General features: G+C 41.7%; 1 protein-coding gene across 1 annotated transcript; it reads left to right on the forward strand.

The window, feature by feature from the left end:
* Positions 1 to 5,184: 5,184 nt before the first annotated feature.
* On the forward strand, positions 5,185 to 6,481 carry LOC121973772 (red chlorophyll catabolite reductase-like). The gene is made up of 2 exons (XM_042525126.1): positions 5,185 to 5,551; positions 5,737 to 6,481. Exons 1-2 carry the CDS (start codon positions 5,228 to 5,230, stop codon positions 6,343 to 6,345), a joined length of 933 nt encoding a protein of 310 aa, XP_042381060.1. The 5' UTR covers positions 5,185 to 5,227; the 3' UTR covers positions 6,346 to 6,481.
* Positions 6,482 to 26,721: the final 20,240 nt, after the last annotated feature.

Here is a 26,721-nt window from a genome sequence, read left to right on the forward strand (position 1 = left end):
AAAGTTTTATCAAAAATTAAAATTTTCCTTTTAACTACAAATAAGGAAAGATATTAAACGTTTCTCTTAATCTTTTGTAGAAAACTATAAAAGGAAATATTTAAATTTTAAACTCTCTTTTAAAACCATGGCTTCCACATAAGAAAGGTTTTAAAAAAATAAAATCCTTTTAATTTATTGTGGCCAACCACCTAAGCTTGGGTTTAAGCTAGGGCCGACCACACTTCAACCCATCCAACCATGTCTTGGTCGGCCCTTACTTGGGCTCCAAGCTTGGCTTGGCTGGCCAACTAAGGATGGGTAAGAAGGTGGGTATAGGTGGGTACAAGACTTTATAAATAAGAGGCTACGACAGGGACTGAGAGGAGGAATTTGTTTTGGTCTCCCGATGAACTTGAGCTTCTCGTGTCTGCCCCGAACACCCAACTTGAGTTCATCAATAATATCTCATTCCACTAAAGAGTTATTATTGAACTACCGCACCAATCCCATATTACTATATGAGCTCTTTCTTATCATGAGTGTGTTAGTCTCCCTGTGTTTAAGATATAGAATGTCCACTAATTAAATGAGTTACTGATAACTCACTTAATTAATATCTAACTCTAAGAGTAGTACCACTCAACTTCATCGTCATGTCGGACTAAGTCCACCTGCAGGGTTTACATGACAATCCTTATGGGCTCCTCTTGGGGACATCATCAACCTAGATTTCTACGACACAGTTTTCTTCTATAATCAACAACACACACTATAAATAATATTATTTTCTAACTTATCGGGCCTATTGATTTATCGAACTAAATCACACCCTTTGATAAATTAAAGAAATAAATACTAAATATATGCGCTTGTTATTATATCAGGATTAAGAGCACACAATTCCATAATAACAAAGATCTTGTTCTTTTATGCACTCAGTATAAAAAGAACTTACCTTAAATGATCTTGCTCAATACACTAAGAGTGTACTAGTGTAATTTTATAGTCAAGATAAACTAATACCAAATTACACTACGACTATTCTAATAGTTTGTTCATTTCCATCTTAGTCATGAGCTACTGTTTATAATTTATAAGGAATTGATAACATGATCTTCTGTGTGTAACACCACACACCATGTTATCTACAATATAAATTAATTGAACAACTACACTTATCATATAAATGTAGACATTTGACCAATGTGATTCTTATATATTTATACAAAAAGCTAGACTTTTGGTATACACTCTAACATTACCTTCCTTGTGTTATCCTCCCAATTAGCGGTGATAGTGGCAATCAAGAGACGGGGATCGGTGGCAGAATCTTGGAGGAGTCTGTCGGTGTAGCTTCGATTTAAGACGGTAACAATCTCTGGTTTTATGGGGTGATGAGCAGTGATAACTACAAAATAGTGGGGTCCACAGTTAGGACTCGGTGAATTTCGCTCGCTCGGCCTCCACATGTTGAACTACATGGGTCCAGCGCATTTTAGTGTTGTTGTACTACTCCCGCTCGAGGATCCTTTGGCGGTTGGTGTGTATAGACCACCCTATATTCTAAGACAACCACTGGCTCGGGGATTTCTGTTGGGTCGTGACACATGTGAGAGAGGGGGGTGAATCACGTGAATTTCAAAACACTTCTTTTTCGGTTTTAAAAACTCGAGTACGCAGCGAGAAGTAAGAAGTTTGAAGATAAGAAAATACGAGAAGAGCACAAGCAGTTTTTACTTAGTTCGGAGCCTTCGGTGACTCATACTTCAAGGCCCAGGTCCAGTGGACCTATCGATGGGCAATCCACTAAAAACCTCTTCCGGTACCCCCGAAAGAGAGAATCGAGTATACGAAAAGTTAGGCCAAGTGCAACACACTGCACTTGTCCTTTTATAGTAATTAATTATAATAACAAGATTTTACCAACAACTTTTAGAAATTGAAATGAGGCACTTTGTGTTGATATCTGTCTATCAGGCATGATTGAAACTCCTCGGAGCAGTCGTCAGGCTCAATAACTTCGCAGTAGAGTCGCAGTATGAACCAAGAGAAGTCGAAGACTCAAATGTGCGCGCAGTAGCTAGTATATAGTTGTTGTATCAATGTACACTCGAGACAGCCTTATAAAAGGCTTAAAGGGTGCCTCCCATAGTCATGGAAGGAGCCTCCAATGAGACAAAAGCTATCCTGATTTCCTTGGCACTTATCCACAGTGAAGTCAAATTTTATCCGCGGAGGGGGCCTTCCATTGCCATGGAAGGCGCCTTCTATAACCATGAAGGGCGCCCTTGGATACTGTTCACCTGAAAGCAACTTGCTTACTTGCTTGCTTTCTTGCCCTGCAACAAATGCGTTAGTCCAAATGCCCTGCAAGACAAGTGTTAGCACAAATATAATAAATAGAATAATTAGTTCCTGTCCTCCCAGGACTAGGAACTAGTCAAGGTCTCAGTCTAGGGATCCCAAATGGAGCTAAACTGGACCGACACCTATTGTCCCTCAATTGGGACGCGTCGTCACAGTCACTTTCCTCTAGTGACTTACCTTTACTTACCGTTTGCTAGACATCCAGTCAGTCTGTCGACTTGTCTGGACTTCCTGCCAGCTATCCGGTCAGCCCGTCGACCTAACTGAACTTCCCTGCAACACTGAGTTAGCACAATAGATAAAATGGTAAGGTAAAATAGTGTTAACATCAAAATTCAAGTATAACCTAGGGTTATCTTCCCCTAGGGTTGCCTAGCTTTACTCACTAGGACTTCCATTGCCTGACTTCACTCACCAAGACTTCCTCCACCTAACTTCACTCACTAGGGCCCAACTTCACTTACTAGGACTTCCACCACCTAGTTTCACTCACTAGGGCCTAACTTCACTCACCAGGACTTCCACTACCTAGCTTCACTCACTAGGGCCTGACTTCACTCACCAAGACTTCCACCACCTAACTTCACTCACCAGGACTTCCACTTTATCTAACCTTTGGTTAGGACTTACCTTTGCTAGTCATCTAGTCCTTACTAGACTTTTCTCTCCCAAACATCAAGTTCTGTTTAGATCAACCCTTGGTCAAATTGACCAAACTTAGGTATATTATTAAATATCGAAACCCTAGAGGTCGATTGCACCAATAATTACTTCTTCCAAGCTGTCTAAGTTTCCTCGATGTTGATGTATTTGGTAGTCCGCCCAAGCAGGTGATTGAAGTCCATCGGGGGCTTCCGGATGACTAAGTGAAAGAAATCACCATCTATAAGTCATTGGGAAAAAGAACTTCCCAAGATTTTCGGAGTGGCTAATGGATCTCCATGACCACTTAGTTGAACCTCTTAATATAGGCCCGCAATGCTTCCTTGGGCCCTTGTTTGACTGCGAATAGGTTAACGTTCATCTTCTGATAGTAGCGACCGCTTCTAAAATGCTGGAGAAACACCGTTCGGAAGTCTTTAAAGTTGCATATCGATCTGATTGACAACCGCTTGAACCACCTCAGTGCTGATCCGAAGAGCGTGGTGAGGAATACTTGGCACTTGACTCTATCAGTATACTGGTGGAGCATGACCATGTTGTCAAACTTGATTAGATAGTCCTCGAGATTGGTTTCCCTGTGTACTCCCCAATCGTCAGTGGTCTGTAGTGAGGTGGCAGTTGGTCGTCCAGGATCTATTGAGAGAACTGTTTATTGATCCGCTTGGGAGAGTCATCGAGTCAGAGTACTTTGTTTTTCTGCCCGTCCCAGAAGGGCACATCCTCTAAAGAGGACCCTTGTGTCCTTTCCGCTCGGCATTGCTCTTCCGAGGGCGTGAGGAATAGCGCTCGGTGATATGGGATTGGCATGTTCGGTGCTTCCCGGAAGGAGCCATTCGGCTTATTGTTCGATTTGTGGCCGGCGGGGTCTTCTGCTCATGCTCTTGGGTTATCTTGTTGACCCGTCGCTAATACTATCGGGTCATTCGACGCTCAATAGTCAACTGCTGCTTCTTGTTGTTGCTGCATCATCTTTACAGCTCGGTGGTTATCAGCATATCTAAATCTTCTTGAGTTAGTGTTACATTAGTGAGTCGTCCAGCATCTTCGATCCTCATGTTTCGGCTACAAGTGAAGTTCCCACAAATGACACCAAATATGATCCTGTCGAAAGCAGAGAAGATGGTTGGCTGGGGACGTGACTCTATGGTTGACTCGGAGAAGACTTCACGCGGTCCTACAAGACAAAGAGCGTTAGTGCCGGGTCGGGAAGAGGTTCTCCGCGTTGGCCCTCCGACATTCAAGTCAGTCCTCGGCTCAGTGGAAAATAGTAACAAACTACCTCATATCTTCGCTTGTGGATTGAAACCTCCTTTTATAGTATCATTGTAGTATCACGCTTTTCAAAGTGTCATAAGGAAAGACAGGTCAAAAGTGTCCCACTAGATGCCGACCAGAAGCCATTCGACAAGGATGTCCCAACTCGGTCGTACTGAACAGAACTGTTTCCCTTCACTCGCCAGTCGAGTTGTTGGAGGGCTATCTTTTATCCGACTGGTCGTGATGCTTCGGTCGACTGGGACGGTGGTCCGAGTGTTTCATTGCTTATCTCTTGTCCCTTAACCACACCCGTAGCTTTTCCACGAACAGGCCATTCGGATGACCACATCTGATTGATATTGTGGCCCGATCGACAAACTATCTCTACTCAATAAATTTAAATTTTTTATTATATTTAACTTTGACCTCCACATCAATTATTCTTCTTTACTTTAATTCATCTTAAATGGGCCGCTTTTTCACATCATTAATCAATTCTAAAGTCAGATGTTTAAATTATATAAAAAAAACAAAAGTTTGCATATTAATTGCCCACACGCCAGTAAATAATGTCTTCGTCTGTTGCATCCTTTCTCCTCTTCTTCCTCGTCCGGGCCCTGCCGTCGGAGTCACAGGCTGAAACGTGCACTTTCTGAATTTTCTGGTGCCAATGAAAAATTTTTTGTAGAGTCGGCCGTCACCTTCAATATTAATCAATTCGGAGAGAGTTTTGAAATTGATTCAAGTTTGCAACTTAATTATCCACACATTAGTAAATAATGTCTTCGGTGTTCTTCCTCGTCCGGGCTCTGCCGTCGCGGTCGCGTGCACTTTCTGAATTTTCTGGTGGCCAATGAAAATTTTATGTGTAGTCGATCACCTTCAATATTAATCAATTCGAAGAGAGTTTTGAAATCGATTCAAGTTTGCAAATTAATTATCCACACATCAGTAAATAATGTCTTCGACGGCCGTCGGTTGCCTCCTTTCTCCTCTCCGTTCTCGTCCGAGCTCTACCGTCGCGGTCTCAGGCTGCAACTGCAAGTGCAGATCCATTCGGGTCCGCGCATCGATGAGCTCCCCGCCGCCTCCAGTGGTGGAGTTTCCCTACCTACTGCCGGCGCAGCGGGAGCTGATGGTGGAAGTCCTCTCCATTGTGGAGACTGGGCTCGGGCCGCAGCTCCTCCCCTCCACCGTGCCCTCCGACGTCCTGTCCTTCCAAAATCCGTCCGGGTCGGCCCATGGCGCCATCGATATCCGACACGGTGGCCGCGATTCCACGGTACCAATTCACTTCTGTCTTCATTCTTTCCGTTGCTTCGTATCGATATAGATAATAGATAGATTCATGAGTTTCTATGAGCTTAAAAATGATGATAATTCACACAGATAATCAAGTATCAGTGCTACAAAACCTCAAAAAAAACAAAAAGTGTCTTGTTCACATTTTATTGGAATTTTGTTCAGGTGGACTTCATACTGGAATCATGGCTGCATTGCCAGATCCCTACTGGTGCTCTTAATATAGCCACTTTGTTGGTCTTTCTTAATTCTTCCACAGATGCTCCTCACCTTCTTATGGACTTCATACAAGGAAGCCCAACCTCCCTCGTTCTCCTCCTGGACTTGATACCACGCAAGGATGTCGTCCTCCACCCTGACTACCTTGACGAATTTTACCATCAAAACGATCTGGATAAACAGAGACAAGTGCTTTCCAAACTTCCACAGGTGCAACCTTACATGTCATCCTCTATTTATGCCCGCAGTCTCCTATCACCCACAGCAATTGCAGTTAACATCAATTGCGGTGACGGGAACGAACAGACCTTGCTGGAAGAGATAATCCGTGGCAAACTCAATTTGATTTGCAAGGAGATTGTTCAAATATGGTTAAGCTTATGTGTTAAAACTAGGCTATCGAGTGAAGTGGATCAAGACATTTTGGTTAAAAGAGATAGTTTGATCAAGAGCAAGGTCATTGAAATTGATCTCGAGGCAAACCTGCCTAGAATGTTCACTCCTGAGGTCGCAAGCCGCATAATAAGGGAAATTAAGGAGGCTTATAAGGTATAAGACAGTGGAAAAAATTTGTCTAAGAGTTCCCAAGATGTAACGATGATAATAAGTTTAGATTTGCAGGTGCAGCAGAATTGTAATAGAAACTAGTCCAGAGGAACCAAATTTGCATGTCTAACTTGATCCTCTTGATATTTTGTCATGGCAAACCATATATTTAGCTATAAATTAAATATATAAATTTTGTTAGTTTGTTTGTCTATCATAAAAATTTGGCTTGATGAATTGTCTATGTAATAGCTGAGTATGTTGGAGCTTTACTATGATTCGACCTTTTTGTTTGTTTATTTGTGAAAATATTGTATGCTTTAGAGAGTATTTGTGAAAATAACGGCCATTGCATGGTGTCACGGTAAGATATTTAATAATTTATCCAAGTATTCATGATTTGAATCCTAACTACTATGTATTGTAGGGCATTTTCTTAAAGTAGAATGAAAAATCTAGAATATTAATTGCTGAGCGAGGAGTCACTAATGGTTTCAAATTTACTATATATCAAAAAAGATGAATTAGAATCAACTCATAATGGGCTAGTAGGTGAGTTTTTTTCACTTACTCTCATAATGGGTCAGTAGGTGAGTTTTTTTCACTAACTAGTCATGGAGTCAACTCTTTTCATGTTGACCTTTTAAATCGAGTCCTACAAACAGACGTGAGGTCTGTGATCATAAATGGAGATGAAATTTGCAAAACTTATTTGATCTCACTTTATTATCATTTTTAACTTAGATATTATAATTCTTAATTGATTCAAGATGCTTGTGTCATCTTGCTGAGTAGGCCGAGCAGAGATGAGGGAAGTGTCTTGGTTTATCTGAACTGAATGATCATCCCTTTTATCTCGGATAGCCTGACTAAAAGCAATTGGGTTGACCCATGATCTGGACTTTGACCACCATCTCAACATAACCATTGACATTCTTGGTACACGTAGAAGTCTTTGATACTATCCATATCACAAGCATTCCCCGAGTGTAGTCAAAGGAGGTCTAAGTCCGATTGACTAGACCGCAGTGTGATTTGATCTACCAACTGAGTTGCTTTCTAGGGATGACATGTCTAAAAACCTTACCATTGTACAAGAGCTTGCCTTGAAAATTGACAAGTCAAGCGCCATAAAAGTCAATGATATACGTGATGGCATATCTCGATCATGATTAGCCCATCTTGTCGATCATCAATGCTTACCCTTTGAGGTTGCTATATGGCGATGTCATGTCAAGAATATCAACTAGAGGAGACTGTTAAGATTCTACTGATTTGGGGGTGTGATCCAACGGTTGTGCATAATAACTGCCTTTTGGCCTTCCTAATTAGACGGTCAAGATTAGTAGGCTAGGGCTATATTACGATTAGCAAAGGGAGAACTGTTGGTTGCTACTCGGAATATCGTACCGGTTCCCCTGTACAAAAATTTTGTACAAGTCCTGAACCTTTCCTAACAACCTATTGTGTTCTTTAGAAATTAAATTTGGAATCGCAAACAGAACTTAACATTATTGATTCCAAATTCAACTGATATGTTTTTAGAGGTTTAGACTTGGATCGCAAACGATGCTTAACAATATTAATCCAAATCCACCTATATTACAAATTTGATTAAATATTTATTTTAGAGATCAGCTTCTAGGTTAAACATGGCAAGACACTAGGCCTTCTTGGGGTATGAGATCATCCACCACTTCCTAGACAAAGCCTTTCAACGAAATTCAATATTTAATCTCCTTACAATAACCCTAGGTTTAACCATTAAGAACAATCGAATCACAAGATCGAAAAACAAAAGAAACACAAAATCAAATCATAAATCCAAAACCTAGAATCATTAGCCTCTTGTGTTTGGTATTTTAAGATCTAAACAAAAGAATAAACTAGTTATGATGCGGAAACTAATAACTAGTTATACCTTTTGTAGCTTATAGACCTCACGATCTTCTATCGTATTCCTCTTCTTATCTCGGACGTCGTGTGGGCGACGATCTACCAAGACGAGAATCCATCCAAGCCTCCTTCTTCTCCTTGCAAGTTTCGACCACCAACTCTTCTTCAAAGGAAGCTTTCTTTCTCTTCTTCTTCTCCACAAGCAACCGACCACCAAGATGAAATAAGACCTCCAAGTGCCGCCGGCCTCAACAAAAGGAGAAGAGAGAAAGAAGAGAGGAGAGGGCCGGCCACCACCAAGGAAAGGAGAGGAGAGAAATAATAGATGTGTTGTGAGGTGAGACATCTCTACTCTTTCTTTTGTATTCCTTGGTCTTGACAAATAAGGAAAGTTCTAAACATAATTAAAACTTTCTTATTTTCCTTGCATATGGCTAATAAGGAAAATTTAATTAAAATTCCCTCTTAATCCATCTTGTGGTCGGCCCCTACAAGTCCTCTAAATAAGGAAAGTTTTAAACACAAAATTAAAATTTCCTAATTTATTTTCGAAAATTTTTAAAATAAAAATTTCTCTTTTAAAAATTCCCTTCATGGTTGGTTATAAAAGGAAACTTTTATAAATTAAAATCTCTCTATTAAAACATGTGGATGATTACAAAAAGGAAAGTTTTCTCCAAAATTAAAATCTTCCTTTTAACTACAAATAAGGAAAGATATCAAACTTTTCTCTTATTCCTTTGTAGAAACTATAAAAGAAAATTTTTAATTTTAAAACTCTCTTTTAAATCATGACTTCTACATTAGGAAAGATTTAAAAATTAAAATCCCTTTTATTTTTATTGTGGTCGGCCACCTACTTGGGCTCCAAGCTAGGGTCGACCACCACTTGAACCCATCTCTCCTTGGTTTGGCTGACCCTAGCTTGGGCTCCAAGCTAGGCTTGGCCGGCCACCTTAAGGTGGGTAGGAAGTTGGGTTTAGGTGGGTATAAGACTTTATAAATAAGAGGCTACGACAGAGACCGAGAGGAGGAATTTATTTTGGTCTCCCAATGAACTTGAGCTTCCCGTGTTCGCCCCGAACATCCAACTCGAGTTCATCAATAATAACTCATACTACTAAAGAGTTATTATTAAACTACTGCACCAATCACATATTACTTATGTCCACTAATTAAATGAGTTACTGATAACTCACTTAACTAATATCTAACTCCAAGAGTAGTACCACTCAACCTTATTGTCATGTCGGACTAAGTCCACCTGCAGGGTTTACATGACAATCCTTATGAGCTCCTCTTGGGGACATAATCAACCTAGATTGTAGGACACAGTTGCTTTCTATAATCAACAACACACTATAAATAATATTATTTCTCAACTTATCGGACCTATTGATTTATCGAACTAAATTTAACCCACTAATAAATTAAAGAAATAAATACTAAATATATGCTCTTGTTATTATATCAGGATTAAGAGCACATACTTCCATAATAACAAAGGTCTTGTTCTTTATGCAGTCAGTATAAAAAGAAACTACCTTAAATGATCCTGCTCAATACACTCAGAGTGCACTAGTATTATTTTATAGTCAAGATAAACTAATACCAAATTACACTACGACTATTCCAATGGTTTGTTCATTTCTATCTTAGTCGTGAGCTACTATTTATAATTTATAAGGAACTGATAACATGATCTTTTGTGTGTGACACCACACACCATGTTATCTACAATATAAATTAATTGAACAACTACACTTAGCATATCAATGTAGACATTTGACCAATGTGATTCTTTATTTCAAAGTAAATGTTTACCAAAAGCTAGGCTTTTAGTATACACTCTAACAATCTCTCACTTATAGTAAAAGACTATGCTACCATAAACACTGCCATACATCTGATTCTCATTCCTTCAACATGTCAATCAAAAGCTTTCGCCGGAAGGGCCTTAGTGAAAGGATCTGTCAGGTTATCTACTGATGAAATCTTGGTGACAACAAGTTCTCCTCGCTTTACGATGTCTCGTATCAGGTGGTACTTACGCTCTATATGTTTACTCGCCTTATGGGCTCGTGGTTCCTTTGAGTTTGCTACTGCACCGCTATTATCACAATAAATTGTGATGATTTTGGGCAAACCAGGAATCACATCTAAGTCCATTAGGAAGTTCCTAAGCCATACAGCTTCTTTGGTTGCCTCAGAGGCTGCCACATATTGAGTTTCCATGGTTGAGTCTGAAACGTATTTCTGCTTAACACTCCTCCATGCTATGGCTCCACCTCCTAAAGTAAACACATAGCCTAATGTAGACTTACTATTGTCCCTATCTGATTGGAAGTCAGAATCCGTGTAACCCACAGGGAGAAAATCATCTGTTTGGTAAACCAGCATATAATCTCTAGTCCTTCTCAGGTACTTCAATATATGCTTTACTGCATTCCAGTGTCATTGTCCAGGATTACTTTGATATCTGTTAACCATACCCACGGTAAAACATGCTGGTTAGTCCTAGGAAGATCGTACCGGTTCCACTGTATAAAATTTTGTACAAGTGTCGAACCTTTCCTAACAACCTATTGTGTTATTTAGAAATTAAATTCGGAATCGCAAACGAAACTTAACATTATTGATTCTAAATTTAACTTATCTGTTCTTAACGGTTTAGACTTGGATCGCAAGCGGAACATAACACTATTGATCCAAATCTATCTATGTTACAAATTCAATTAAATATTTATTTCAGAAATTAGCTCACAGGTCAAACATGGCGAGGCACATGACCTTCTTGGGTATGGGAGCATCCACCACTGCCTCGACAAAGCCTTTTAACGAAATTCAATATTTAATTTCCTAAAATAACATTAGGTTTAACCAAAAAGAACAATCGAATCACAAGATCGAAAAAATAAAAAAACACAACTTCGAAGAAGGCCCTATATAAGGAGGCTGCGACCACAGGCAAAAGATTATGCAGATAACACAGCGAAGAAGGCAGAAACTCTCCTCCTCATTCTCCTCCTCTGTCGTGCAACTCTTGCTCGACAGAGTGCCCATGGTAGCATTCGGGTGCCACTCAGTTCGCCGTGACCACCAATGTTTGGTGGAGTTCACGATCGATCGTTGTATCATGGGAAATAGATGACCCGAGTCAACCTCGAAGCACAGCCGAAGGTGGGCGAATCTGTTTCAAGGAAACTGCTACTCGCAGGCCTCGGTCAGCTTGGTCGGTCTGAATTTTCGCCCGACCTTACTGTCTGGTCTGTCCCTTTGCAGACCTGGTCATTCTGCTCTGTAGACCTGGTCTTCCTTTCTGCAGACCTGCTAAAACAAACCTGGTCATTCTGCTATGCAGACTTGGTCTTCCTTTCTGTAGACCTACTGCTCTAGTCTGTCGCTCTGCATATCTGTTTGCTGCTCTGGTCTACCGCTCTGCAGATTTGTTCTGCTACTCCGGTCTGCCGCTCTGCAGACCTGCTCTACCACTCTGGTCTACTGCACTGCAGCGCTGGTCTGCTGCTCTGCCCTGCTGCTCTGCAGACCTACTCTGCCACTCTGGTCTGCTGCTCTGCAGACTTAGTCTTCCCCTCTGGTCTGCCGCTCTGCAGACCTGCTCTGTCACTCTGGTCTACCGTACTGCAGTGCTGGTCTACTGCTCTGCATACCTGCTCTGCCGCTCTGGTCTACTGCTCTGCAGACTTAGTCTTTCGCTCTGGTCTGTCGCTCTGCCGACCTGCTTTACCGCTCTGCAGACCTGCCATGTCGTTCGCTTTGCTGCGTTACGAAAACCAGCCCTTGCTGGCAGCCTGAGATTATCTGCTCAGGTCATTTCGACAATAAGTTGAATTTAAATTCTGTATAAGTTTTAAATTCAACTAAGTCCCCTAAAATCTCCGGCAACAGATTGTATTGTCTAACAAAGACTACAAGTCCAGACAATGTACTCCTCTATACCCGACCTGTTTTATGTCGATCGGACTCCTAATCTAATCTCGGTCAACTTTATGTTGGTCGGACTCCCAATCTAATCTAGGTCAGTTTGTAGCTGGTCAGACTTACAGGGGCCAGCTCGTCACTTCTCCTAAGCACCGTCCCAGCCTTACTCTTGGTCGGCTTCTTAGTCGGTTGGACCCTCAGGGCTCAGTTTTCTTACTTTCCTTGGGCACTGTCTCAGCCTTACTCTCAGTTGGTTTCTTAGCCGGTCGGATCCTCAGGGTTCAGTACCCTCACTTCTCTTGGGCACCGTCCCAACCTTGCTCCCAATCGATTTCTTAGCCGGTTGAACCCTCAGGGCTCAATCCCCTCACTTCTCTTGGTCACTGTCCTATCCTTAATCCTGGTCGACTTCTTATCAGGTCGGACTCCTAGGAGACAACGCTGCCAGGGAATCACAATAATTTGTTAGAAAATAACAGTTATTTGTTGAGAATATTCTAATGATCTGCCACATACAAATTGCAAAATCTTCCTTTACCCAATGGAAGTCCGTCGTACATTCTCTTTACCTGACACCCCTGACATTCGACATTTTCTGATGCCTTGTGATTGTGGAAGTTATAAAGGGTAGTATAAAAAGGGAAGTTCTCTTTGTTGGCCAAGTATGCTCACACATGTGCTTATACTACAGTTCTACTTTCGCATACTCTTTATCGCTCGGCCTCTTCCCACTTGAGGGTCGGAGGTCCTACGTTAGAGGCCTCTTCCCTGATTTTTAGCTCTAATGCTCCCGGGTGCTTGGTTTGTGGTGTTTGCAGGGTTGTGGGTACCATAGGCGATCCTCTCCCCCAAGCCTCAAATTCCTCTCTTCGTTAACATTATTTCCATCGCTATCACCATTCCCCATCTGACTTAGCTTCTGGACGGGATTAAATTTGGCATTGTTTATGGAATTCTCTTCACCTGTTCTAGGACATAAAGATAGAGGATACTGGTAGAATCGATGCTACTATGATGCTTGAAGAATATGAACCGTTCAAAGAGGCCAAGGTGCAAGCGGCTTCAGAAAAACAAACTGCGGATTCTTATCCATGCTGCGCACTTGAGGCCTCAAAGGATAGACCCTTCACCTTAGATGGAAGGTCTAAGAGAAAGCAGTCATGTGACTTCCCTTGAGCACTTTATTCAACACCTGGAGAGGATTGCACCAAGAGGGAGCGGTGTCAAACTTCCTCGGCCGAGAACTCGTCCTCGAAAGATCCGAAGAGGGGAAAGGCTCTGGCCAGTCGAGAGATGCCTAAGCAACCCAACGTACCTTTCTCCCAGGAGGTATTGGACGAGAAGTTGCCTAGGGGTTATAAGCCCCTATCTATCATAGAATACGAGGGTAATAATGACCCAGAGGATCACCTCCGTAAATTCCAAAACGCGACCCTTCTCCACCAGTATAACGATGCAATAAAGTTCCAAGTGTTCCTAACCACTCTTTCAGGCATAACACAGAGATGGTTCAATAGACTATCGGTCTGGTCTATCACCATCTTGAAAGTATTCAGAAAAACCTTTCTGCACTATTTTGCTAGCATCAAGAGATGCCAGAAGACTAACCACAGTCTATTTTCCCTAAAACAAAGGGCCACAGAGTTTTTGCGGGCATACATCAAGCATTTCAATCAGGTGGCACTCGACATCCTGTCTGTCACCTCTGAGATATTAATAAACACCTTTTCTTAAGGTCGTTGGAAGGAGAATTCTTTTAAGCCCTCATCTGGAAACCTACGAATGACTTCGACTATCTGTTGGGGAAAGTGACCAAATACATTAATGTGGAGGAAGCTCAGGCTGCCTGAAAGAAAAAAAGTAAAGACCCTTGCTCCAATTGGTTGAGCAGAAAGGAGACCATTGCCGCCTCCTATCCGCCCTAATAAAGCTGTAAAGTTTGAGAAAGGTTTATATTTTTATTGTGCAGGCTATTCACCCCCTCTAGTTGGCTGCCAAGGGACATACAGATTTGCCGAAGGAAGACAAGGAAGATGTACTATTAGTACCTTGGGGTAATTTTGATGTGGTCAACTAGGTTCAGTTAGGTCCTGTTGTGTTTGATTTTTGTGTTTAAGTGTGCAGGAGCTTAGCAACACAAGAAGTCGAGCGGAAGACACAGCTAGCGAGAAGGATATCACGAGAAGGGAGTCGACGGGTTTAGTGCATCCGAAGGACGAGATGTTGCGGAAGAGTATACCAGAGGACGAGAAGGATGCGTGTAGCGGTCCGAGGAAAGAGAAGCCAGGGAGGAAGGTTGCTCGAAGAGAATGTTAGAGTTGGGTTCGGGTGAGCTCAACTTTGATTAGCCGGAGCATCACCCACGTGACGAGATCAGCAAAGGAGTCGATCTGCCGTATGGAATGCGTTGAAAGGCGCCTTCGATGAACAGTACGAAGGCATTGGAAGGCGCCTTTGAAGGCGTCTTCTGATAGCCGTTAGCCGTGGATAGAGTTTTATTTGTAGCAGATAAAATTTATCCGATGGAAGGCTCCTTGGACCTCATTGAAGGCGCCTTCAAGCTGCGGATAAAGTTTTACAAGGGCTATAAAAAGACCCCTAGACCTAAGAAATAATCAACAACTTCTGTATTAACTTTCCTAGTCATTCTTGAGCTATCAACGTGTGTAAAAGGCTTCTCCACCTTCAACGAAAGAGATCTTCTAGTACTTTTTCAACGCATTGGATTAACAACCACCTAGATTATAACCAATTAAAACTTTAGCTTTTTACCTACTCTTTTTAAGTTTTTTTTTTAATTATTATTTTTATTGTGCTACTAATAAAATCAAAAGAACGAGAAGGACTTATCTTTTTTCTAATAGGCAATTTTTTCCCATCTTGTCAGTCCCGTCGCATCAACAAGTACAACAAAAACAAAGGATATGTGCGGGTTTAGAAGCCATGGGACATTTTAAAGAACGATCATGAGACACAAACCCTATGATCATATTGGGAGAAGAGTCATCCCTCAGGATCATTGGAGCAAGGAGTAGGTGAATCGTCATAGAATATTGCACATTGGCATTGCCTGGGAAACGTAAGGCAAATAGAAGCATGACAGTATTGGAAAAAAGAGATATTTATGGCAATGATAGAAGGCAAAAAGGGAACGATGGAAGGTAAAAAGGCACGCCATCCCAAGGTTTTTTTCTTTGTTGGGTTTTTCGGGCCGCGAAAACCGCTTTTCGCGTCGCGGAAACCCCGAATCACCCAAAGCCGTAGATCCGTACAAGGAAAAATTTCGAAAACACAAATACGAGTTTTATACTACGATCTACAGTAGATCTACAAAGGAAAAACCATTTTACCTTCGATGCGTGCCCTTGCAAAATCCCGCTCGTCCAAGGTACTTTTCGGATCTCCAAAGTATCAAGGTAGATACTTCTCTAGTGATATCCACACGAACAAGGAGTGTCTCTCACACTCAAAGGATGGAGAAGAGAGCCCCAAGTGTGCTAGCACTTTCTAGAGCTCTCGGATAGGATTTAAATGGAGGGAAAAAGAAAGAAGAAAGGAAACTCTTACACTCAAGAAGTAGTCTCCTCTTTTGTGACCTTCACCCTTTCTTTCTTCTCTTGGAATACAACTCAACCACCTTCTCTCCCTTCATGGAACCCACGACCAAAAGAGAGGAGAAAGCAAGAGAGAGCTAAGGAGGAAGAAGATGGAATGAATGAGAATGAATTGCATTCACTCTCCTTCATGTGTGTGTAACCCCTTCCCATTTAATGTGGCCATTAAAGAGGGATTTGTAACCTCCATGAGGTGTCACACACATGTGCAACCATGATGATGTGGAGCATCATCAATGGTCCACCTTATGCCAACTCACAAATGAGGTGGCAAAAGGTCAATTCAAAATTGACCTTTGATCTTCCTTCTCAAATCAAGTCAAACTTGACCAAATCTCTCTCATGGTTGATCTAATCTAACCATTTGATTCAAGCCAACTTAATATAATGAATCTAATTCATTTAATTAAATTGATTCAATGAGTCATAATCCAAATTAGACTCATTGAACACATGAATCAACTTGAGTCTAACTCAATTAGCCCAATTTGGATTACTCTTAATCCAATTTGGTTCATCACATGAACCTAATCCAATTGGTTCATCACATGAACCTAATCCAATTGGTTCATCATATGAACCTAATCTCCATCCACTTGTTCTTTGTGTGTGACCCAATAGGTTCTTGTAACGTTGGCAATATTTCTAAACTCCTTTAGAAACATAAGCAATGAGCGGCATCTAGCAATACATCATTGCTACCCAAGTTACAAGAATGTTGAGATCCAACATCACCTTGTGACTACTAATTATGACTCCTCACAATATGTGACAAGTGTCCTTCTATCCTAGACATCTAGATTGATTAATGTAAGGCATAGACCGTGTCATCCTCTAATCAATCTAAATCTTGAACTCCAAGTAGACTCACTCGATCAAATGAGCTCAACATCTAATGTTGACTCATTTGGGCATGGCCATGCACTTCGTGGTCTCACTCTATCAAGAATAGCGATGTCGCTCCCGTCATATGGGAGGGATAGATCCCATCTACATCACTCACATCCCTCTGCATAATTCGTTACATACCCAGTAATCGCCTTTATAGTCCACCCAGTTACGGGTGACGTTTGACGAAACTAAAGTACATAACTCCTTATGTAGGGATCCATGGTGACTTCAGGTCTAAGGACTAATAGTCATACTAATAGCCACATGAGAAAGTATATGACACTCATATAACGATCCATGATACTTTCTCATGGCGGGTCATTCAGTATACATTCTCCAATGTATACCCATGTGTCAGCATGATATCTCTATATCCATGACTTGTGAGATCAAGTCATCGAGCTGACCTACATGCTAGTCTTATTACATTAACATTGTCCCTGAATGTTAATACTCGACTAGGAATGATTTAGAGTAGTGTTCCCTATATCATCTCACTATCGATTTAACTAATCGATTGATATAGGTATGAACCTTCTACTCAAGGACGCTATTATACTTAGTCTATTTGGCACTAATACAAATAAGTATAATAACCAAACAAATGCCTTTATTAAGAATATGATATACATGAGTCCATACAATCATCAAATGATTGGCTCTAGGGCTCTAACTAACAATCTCCCACTAGCACTAGTGCCAATCAGTATAGGCTCTAAGGCCTAAAGACCTAGTGTGACCATCATGCTTCCTCTGTGCCAAAGCCTTGGTCAAGGGATCTGCGATGTTAGCCTCTGTAGGTACTCTGCAAATCTTCACATCTCCTCTATCGATAATCTCTCGAATGAGATGGAAACGCCGTAGTATATGCTTGGTCATTGGTGTGAGCGAGGTTCCTTCGTGCTATAGCTCCATTGTTGTCACAATAGAGCTCAATGGGGTCAAGATATTGGGAACCACCCCAAGTTCATTGATGAACTTGCGGATCCAAATCGCCTCCTTTGCTGCCTCCGATGCAACAATGTACTCGGCCTCATTCAAGAATCAGCTCACTCTTCCAGCTGACAGCGCCACCATTAATGCAAAATACGAACCCCGATTGCGATCTATAGTCATCCTGGTCGTTGGAAGCTAGCATCACTGTAACCCTTTACAGTTAGCTCATCATTGCCTCCATATATCAAGAAATATTCTTTAGTCCTTCTTAAGTACTTAAGAATATTCTTGACCGCTATCCAGTGACTTTCACCTGGATCTGACTGGTATCTGCTCGTCATGCTCAAAGCATACGAGACATCAGGTCGAGTACATAGCATGACGTACATGATCGATCCTATGGCTGAGGCATAAGGGATCTGATCCATGCGGTCTCTCTCCTCTCTAGAAGAGGGACCTTGAGTCTTCGAAAGACTCACGCCATGTGACATCGGCAGAAATCCCTTCTTGGAGTTCTGCATGGCAAACCGAAGGAGTACCTTGTCAATGTATGTACTCTGACTAAGGCCAAGCAATCTCTTAGATCTATCTCTATAGATCTGAATCCCTAGAATGCGGGATGCCTCACCTAAGTCCTTCATTGAGAAGCAACTCCCTAGCCAGGTCTTGACAGACTGAAGCATAGGAATGTCCTTCCCAATGAGTAGTATGTCATCCACATACAATATGAGGAAGACAACTATGTCCCCTACAACCTTCTTGTAGACACAAGGCTCATCTTCGTTCTTGATGAAACCAAACTGTTTGATCGCATCATCGAATCGAAGATTCCAGCTCCGAGAAGCTTGCTTTAGTCCATAAATGGACCTATGCAGCTTGCATACTCTACTAGTATGCTGTGGATCTACAAAACCCTCAGGTTGTGTCATGTACACATCCTCGAGTAGGTTTCCATTCAGAAACGCGGTTTTGACATCCATCTGCCATATCTCATAGTCATGGTAGGCTGCAATAGCAAGCATGATCCGAATGGACTTAAACATCGCTACTGGAGAAAAGGTTTCATCATAGTCAATACCATGAATCTGCTTGAAACCTTTAGCTACCAAGCGACCCTTATAGATAAGTCCATCCATGTTAGTCTTTCTCTTAAAGACCCACTTACACCCAATGGGTTTTACCCCTTCAGGTGGATCAACCAAAGTCCATACTTGGTTGGTGTACATGGATTCCATCTCGGATCTCATGGCTTCTAGCCATTTCTCGGAATCTGGTCTCATCACAGCTTCCTGATAGGTGGTAGGCTCATCCTCTATGAGCACAACGTCATCATTTAGACGAAGAGTATCGTACTCCGTCACTTACGTATCAGAGCAGACAAGTATGTCTACTTGAACTGGTTGTTGTTCCTCAACTCTTTGTGGAACAACATCATCCACAACACTTTGTGGTTCCAGTTCAACTTCCATCGAGGCATCAGTGCTATTGTTCGCATCTTGAACTTCTTCAAGATCGAACGCGCTCCCACTAGTCTTTCTAGAAACAAAGTCCCTTTCTAGAAAGACCCCAGTCTTTGCCACAACTACCTTGTGCTGACTGGGAATGTAGAAGTAATATCCCTTAGTTTCCTTGGGATATCCGATGAAATAGCAATTGTCAGATTTGGGTCCTAATTTGTCTGAGACTTGACGTCGTACGTAAGCCTCACAACCCCAAATCCTCATGAAAGACACCTGGGCATCTCTCCCAGTCCATATCCTATATGGTGTCTTTATCACGGCCTTGGATGGAACTCGGTTGAGAATGAAAGCTGCCGTGTCTAGAGCATATCCCCATAGATATGTCGGAAGATCTGTGTGACTCATCATAGATCGTACCATATCTAATAAGGTACGATTCCTCCTTTCGGATACACCATTCCACTGTGGTGTTCCAGGAGGAGTGAGTTGAGATAAAATCCCACACTCAGCTAAGTAGTCACGAAACTCATGGCTTAAGTATTCACCACCTCGATCTGATCGAAGTATCTTAATACTCTTGCCAAGCTGGTTCTGTACTTCATTCTTGAATTCTTTGAACTTTTCAAAGGATTCAAATTTATGTGTCATCAAATACACATAACCATATCTACTGAAGTCATCAGTAAATGTGATGAAGTACCTATAACCGCCTCTAGCAGCGACATTGAAAGGGCCACATACATCACTATGTATGAGTCCTAACAAATCAGTCGCTCTTTCGCTGTGCCCACTAAAAGGAGTCTTGGTCATCTTGCCTCGTAGGCATGACTCGCATATCTCATATGATTCAAAATCAAATGAGTCCAGCAAACCATCCTTATGGAGCTGGGATAAGCGCTTGTCATTTATATGACCTAAGCGACAGTGCCAGAGATAGGTGTGGTTCATATCGTTCGATTTGAACCTCTTGGTACTAACGTTATAGATAGGACTCTCTAGATCTAGAATATAGAGTCCGTTTATCAGAGGTGCACTACAATAGAACATATCGTTTAAATAGATAGAACAACATTTGTTCTTTATTATAAACGAAAATCCTTTCTTGTCCAAACAAGAAACTGATATAATGTTCTTAGTCAATGCAGACACATAACAACAATCGTCTAACTCTAGTATAAGCCCAGAGGGCAGAGATAGAAAATAAGTCCCTACAGCAACAGCAGCAACCCGTGCTCCATTGCCTACTCGTAGGTCTATCTCGCCCTTTGTCAATGCTCTGCTATTTCTCAGTGCTTGTACACTAGTACAAATGTGCGAAGCACATCCGGTATCTAATACCCACGACGAAGAAATAGAGAGGTTGACTTCTATAACATTTATACCTGAAGTAGAAATCTTATTTCTCTTCTTGTTAAGATCTTCCAGGTATCCAGTGAAGTTCCTCTTCCAGTGCCCTGCATGTCCTTGATATAGTTGACAAAGATGTGCAACCATATCGTAAGTACCCATTAACTTATGTTGCTTCTGAAGCTCAGAGTTCATGGTCGCGAGCATTAGACATGACACATCTAATGCGTCATCTTGATGCTTCTTGTAAGCATCTTTGTCAGCTCGCGGGGCATTGGCAGGAGGAGCCTCCGGAATGGGCTGCTCCAGAACGTACAGTGAGAACTATTCTCAGGTTCCTGTACCAGTCCAGGAAATTTGCTCCGTTGAGCTTGTCCTTCTTAAGGACAAATCGCAGGGAGAAAATGTTCGTATTCGACGTCATGACAATTCTACAACAGAAATAAATGCAGAAATAAGTATCATATTCTTTAAAATCATTTAATTAGGCCTTTAATTAAATGATGCTCCCACTGAATTCTATAATTCTTGTGGGACAAGATCCACATCATACTAACCCTTGAGTTAGCTTTGGCTAATACGCCCAAGGCTTAGTATGATCGGTAGGTAATGATTACCAATTACATCTCTATGCAACTCTTGTTTATAGAATCAATATCCGCATTTATATTAGAACTCGAGTTAGCTTTGGCTAATACGCCCGAGAGTTAATATATATGTGATATTGACCTATCTTTCCAACTATTGGAAGAATGCCTATAGTTGACTCGATCCAACCGAGTAACTGTGAATACTCAATCTAATTGAGTTTGTATTCACCCATGCGTTGATAGACGGGACCAAGATTGTCCCTCCGTACCCTACCAAGATAATATGTATTGCTCTGCTTTGGCAGATTCAACAATACATGTGATCGAGGTAGTGATAGGTATCACGACACAGTTAGGCATTAGAGTTGAGTCGATTGAGATCTAATCTAATCGAGAAGGGATGCATCTTGTGCACGACTTAGATCTAATCTAATCGCAAGGGTGCATCATGTGCACGACTTAGATCTAATCTAATCGTTAGGCACTAATTAATTAACTACTTATTAAATATGCATCACATACACAAGCAATTAATTAATCTATTTGTGATTTAGTCATGGCCCTACTACGATCTTCTCAAGCCAATGAGAAGATCGATTGGTCAACCTAGGGTCAACAGCTTCTTCAAGCTCCTCCCTTTGACCACCTTGTGTTGCTCGTGCCCGCCTCGGAACTCCGTTTCGTGTGGACCCTCCACCGCTCCAATTTGTACATTACAATTTGAAACTCGAGTTACATTCGAGTCTAAATCTAATTTACAACAAGAAAATAAGAGAAGGCACGACGCGCAGGTCGCGAATATAATACAACACTCGCAAACACATAACGGCACGCAGGCCGTATTAAGAATTACAACACAACCAATCATATTGGGCTTTGGGCCATGACTATCACAAATTAATATATAATTCAAAATTATATATTTTTCATAATTTTCTCTAATTTTAAAATTAATTTTTACAATTTTACGAATAAAATTTCCCGGCGGTCCCGTTTAGCGGTTTCGGGCGCAATCGCGGAACGGATCCCCTTGCGGGGCCAGGGGCATCGCCCTTACCCGCGATCTAACCATCGCGAGGGTTCCTTTGCGATCCAACAGCGCCTAAACCCGCTGTCCCAAAACGATTTGGGTCGAGACATTGCCGTTTCGGAAAAATCTTCCCGGCGGGTTCGTTTTTAGCGATTTCGGGTGCGATCGCGGAGCAAATCCCCTTGCGGGGTTAGGGGCAGTACCCCTACCCACGATCTAACCATCGTGAGTTGCTCCTTTGCGATCTAATGGCACCCAAGCCCGCTGTCCCAATTGGATTTGGGGCAAAACGAAGCCGGTTTTGAAAGATCTTTCCGGTAGCCGAAGCCTACAAGTGCCGAGACACTTGTGCTTCGCTTCTACGGAAAAATTACCCATAAAATCATAAAAAAACTAATTTTTACAGAAAATCACAGAAGGTTTTATTTTTCATAAAAATAAAAACAAACTCGTACAAGCCTTGCACGTGGCTCTGATACCACTGTTGGGTTTTTCGGGCCGCGGAAACCCCGAATCACCCAAAGCCGTAGATCCGTGCAAGGAAAAATTTCGAAAACACAAATACGAGTTTTATACTACGATCTACAGTAGATCTACAAAGGAAAAACCATTTTACCTTCGATGCGTGCCCTTGCAAAATCCCGCTCGTCCAAGGTACTTGTCAGATCTCCAAAGTATCAAGGTAGATACTTCTCTAGTGATATCCACACGAACAAGGAGTGTCTCTCACACTCAAAGGATGGAGAAGAGAGCCCCAAGTGTGCTAGCACTTTCTAGAACTCTCGGATAGGATTTAAATGGAGGGAAAAAGAAAGAAGAAAGGAAACTCTTACACTCAAGAAGTAGTCTCCTCTTTTGTGACCTTCACCCTTTCTTTCTTCTCTTGGAATACAACTCAACCACCTTCTCTCCCTTCATGGAACCCACGACCAAAAGAGAGGAGAAAGCAAGAGAGAGCTAAGGAGGAAGAAGATGGAATGAATGAGAATGAATTGCATTCACTCTCCTTCATGTGTGTGTAACCCCCTTCCCATTTAATGTGGCCATTAAAGAGGGGATTTGTAACCTCCATGAGGTGTCACACACATGTGCAACCATGATGATGTGGAGCATCATCAATGGTCCACCTTATGTCAACTCACAAATGAGGTGGCAAAAGGTCAATTCAAAATTGACCTTTGATCTTCCTTCTCAAATCAAGTCAAACTTGACCAAATCTCTCTCATGGTTGATCTAATCTAACCATTTGATTCAAGCCAACTTAATATAATGAATCTAATTCATTTAATTAAATTGATTCAATGAGTCATAATCCAAATTAGACTCATTGAACACATGAATCAACTTGAGTCTAACTCAATTAGCCCAATTTGGATTACTCTTAATCCAATTTGGTTCATCACATGAACCTAATCCAATTGGTTCATCATATGAACCTAATCTCCATCCACTTGTTCTTTGTGTGTGACCCAATAGGTTCTTGTAACGTTGGCAATGTTTCTAAACTCCTTTAGAAACATAAGCAATAATGACATCTAGCAATACATCATTGCTACCCAAGTTACAAGAATGTTGAGATCCAACATCACCTTGTGACTACTAATTGTGACTCCTCACAATATGTGACAAGTGTCCTTCTATCCTAGACATCTAGATTGATTAATGTAAGGCATAGACCGTGTCATCCTCTAATCAATCTAAATCTTGAACTCAAGTAGACTCACTCGATCAAATGAGCTCAACATCTAATGTTGACTCATTTGGGCATAACCATGCACTTCGTGGTCTCACTCTATCAAGAATAGCGATGTCGCTCCCGTCATATGGGAGGATAGATCCCATCTACATCACTCACATCCCTCTGCATAATTCGTTACATACCCAAGAATCGCCTTTATAGTCCACCCAGCTACGGGTGACGTTTGATGAAACTAAAGTACATAACTCCTTATGTAGGGATCCATGGTGACTTCAGGTCTAAGGACTAATAGTCATACTAATAGCCACATGAGAAAGTATATGACACTCATATAACGATCCATGATACTTTCTCATGGCGGGTCATTCAGTATACATTCTCCAATGTATACCCATGTGTCAGCATGATATCTCTATATCCATGACTTGTGAGATCAAGTCATCGAGCTGACCTACATGCTAGTCTTATTGCATTAACATTGTCCCTGAATGTTAATACTCGACTAGGAATGATTTAGAGTAGTGTTCCCTATATCATCTCACTATCGATTTAACTAATCGATTGATATAGGTATGAACCTTCTACTCAAGGACGCTATTATACTTAGTCTATTTGGCACTAATACAAATAAGTATAATAACCAAACAAATGCCTTTATTAAGAATATGATATACATGAGTCCATACAATCATCAAATGATTGACTCTAGAGCTCTAACTAACATTCTTACCTTCATGGCATTTGCAATCTATCAAACCTGGTCAACAACACATAAGTATCTCCCGTCCGGCTAAATAATAGGACAGTAAACAGTCTTTAGTCTAGTCAGTCATGCATGGACCTCCTTTGACAAGATTTGAAAGGGAGGCTTGTGATAGGGCGGGATGATGGTCAAGATGACATGGTAGTCAAAAGTCAAGAGAAGGTGGTAGTTAAGGTCAATGACTACCCGTCCAGGTAGTCTACTCCTCTACGCCTGACCGACTTTACATCGATTGAACTCCCAAAATAATCTCGGTTTGCTTTACACCAGTCGGACTCCAAATCTAATCCTAGCCGGTTCTTAGCCGATTGGACTTTTAGGTGTCAGCCCCTTCATTTCTCCTAGGCACTATCCTAATCTTACTCCCGGTCGACTTCTTAGCCAGTTGGACCCTCATGGTTCAGTCCCCTCACTTCTCTTGGGCACCGCCCCAACCTTACTCTCGGTCAATTTCTTAGTGTTGGGGTTGCAAGGTTGCAAACATAGTCCCATATTGGAAACACATGGGAAAGATTATGGGTTTATAAGAGAAAAGATATCTCCATTGGCATGAGGCCTTTTGGGTAGAGCCCAAGAGCAAAAACCATGAGGGCTTAGGTCCAAAGTGGACAATATCATGCTATTGTGGAGATATCTAAATTCTTTTCGATCCTACAATTGGTATCAGAGCCCGGACTGCCAGAAGGTTTAACCGCCGACTGTGCACAAGAGCTATGGTCTGATTGAGCCATGTGGGTACAATATTGACCTCGAACAAAGAAAGTGGGGGCTCCTATGTTCGGATCAAGAGGACCAGACACCAGGCAGGAAGTCCTAGTTGCGACTAGGCAAGGAAGTCCTAGTAGGTCGGGTGGACCGAGGGGTAGGAAGACCTGGTGGGTCGAGGATCAGACGTGGGAAGCCTATGGTCCTTTGTTTGAGGGGGGGATTGTTGGGGTTGCAAGGTTGCAAACATAGTCCCATATTGGAAACACATGGGAAAGATTATGGGTTTATAAGAGAAAATATATCTCCATTGGCATGAGGCCTTTTGGGTAGAGCCCAAGAGCAAAAACCATGAGGGCTTAGGCCCAAAGTGGACAATATCATGTCATTGTGGAGATATCTAAATTCTTTTCGATCCTACACTTAGCCGATTGGACCCTCAAGGTTCTGTCCCCTCACTTCTCTTGGGCACCGTCTCAACCTTACTCTTGGTCTCTTAGCCAGTCGAACTCTTAGGGTTCAGTCCCTTCACTTCTCTTGGACATTGTCATAGCCTTAATCCCAGTCGACTTTTTAGTCGGTCGAATCCCCAGGAGACAACGCTGTCAGAGAATTGCAACAACTTATCAGAGAATAATAGATATTCGTTAGGGAATATTCTAATATTCTGCCACATACAAATCGCGGAACCTTCTTTTACCCAATGAAAATCCGTTGTACATTCTCTTTCACCTGACACCCCCTGACATTCAACATTCTCTGGCAGGTGAAAGAAAATGTACAACGGATTTTCATTGGGTCGTATAAAAAGGGAATCCTCTTTATTGACTAGGTACGCTCACACACACGCTTTTACTATAATTCTACTTTCATGTACTTTTTTTCGTTCGATTTCTTCTAACTTGAGTATCGAAGTATTTATGTCAAAGATCTCTTTCTTAATTTTTATCTCAACACTCCCAGATACTTGGTCTGTGATGTTTATAGAGTCGTGAGTACAAGCGATGATCCTCTCTCCTTTCACCCTCTGATTTCTTTTTTCATTAAAGATTTCTACCATTATCAATATTATCCTCTTTCGATTCCGTTTTATTAGTATATTTATTTAATTAATTTCTCATATGATATCGGTATTTATTTAATTAATTTCTGACATGATATCTGACTTATGGATGAGGTTGCTATACACTCAGCAATACCGCTCGATGATGCTGGGCCCAGTGCAGGAGGCTACATGGATCCAGCTGAGATTTTTGGAAGGCATGCGAAACTATGGCAGCCTCTATAGTAGCCTATACTTTGACGACGTGAGTGCCTTGGTTTCTGTTATTGCGTTGGCACCTATCAATCAAGATGTGCAAAAGTTAGGAAGTGAGACATATTTATAAATCTGACCTGTCACTTCTTTTCCTCATTGGTGGCAGTATGGCCATGGAGCTAATGGGAGCAGTCGATCAAGAATGGATTGGAGTTATAGGCCATACTGACTGATCTGGACGAGCTGTTTGCGCC

Source organism: Zingiber officinale, chromosome 4A (genome assembly GCF_018446385.1).
Source record: "Zingiber officinale cultivar Zhangliang chromosome 4A, Zo_v1.1, whole genome shotgun sequence".
NCBI lineage: Eukaryota > Viridiplantae > Streptophyta > Magnoliopsida > Zingiberales > Zingiberaceae > Zingiber > Zingiber officinale.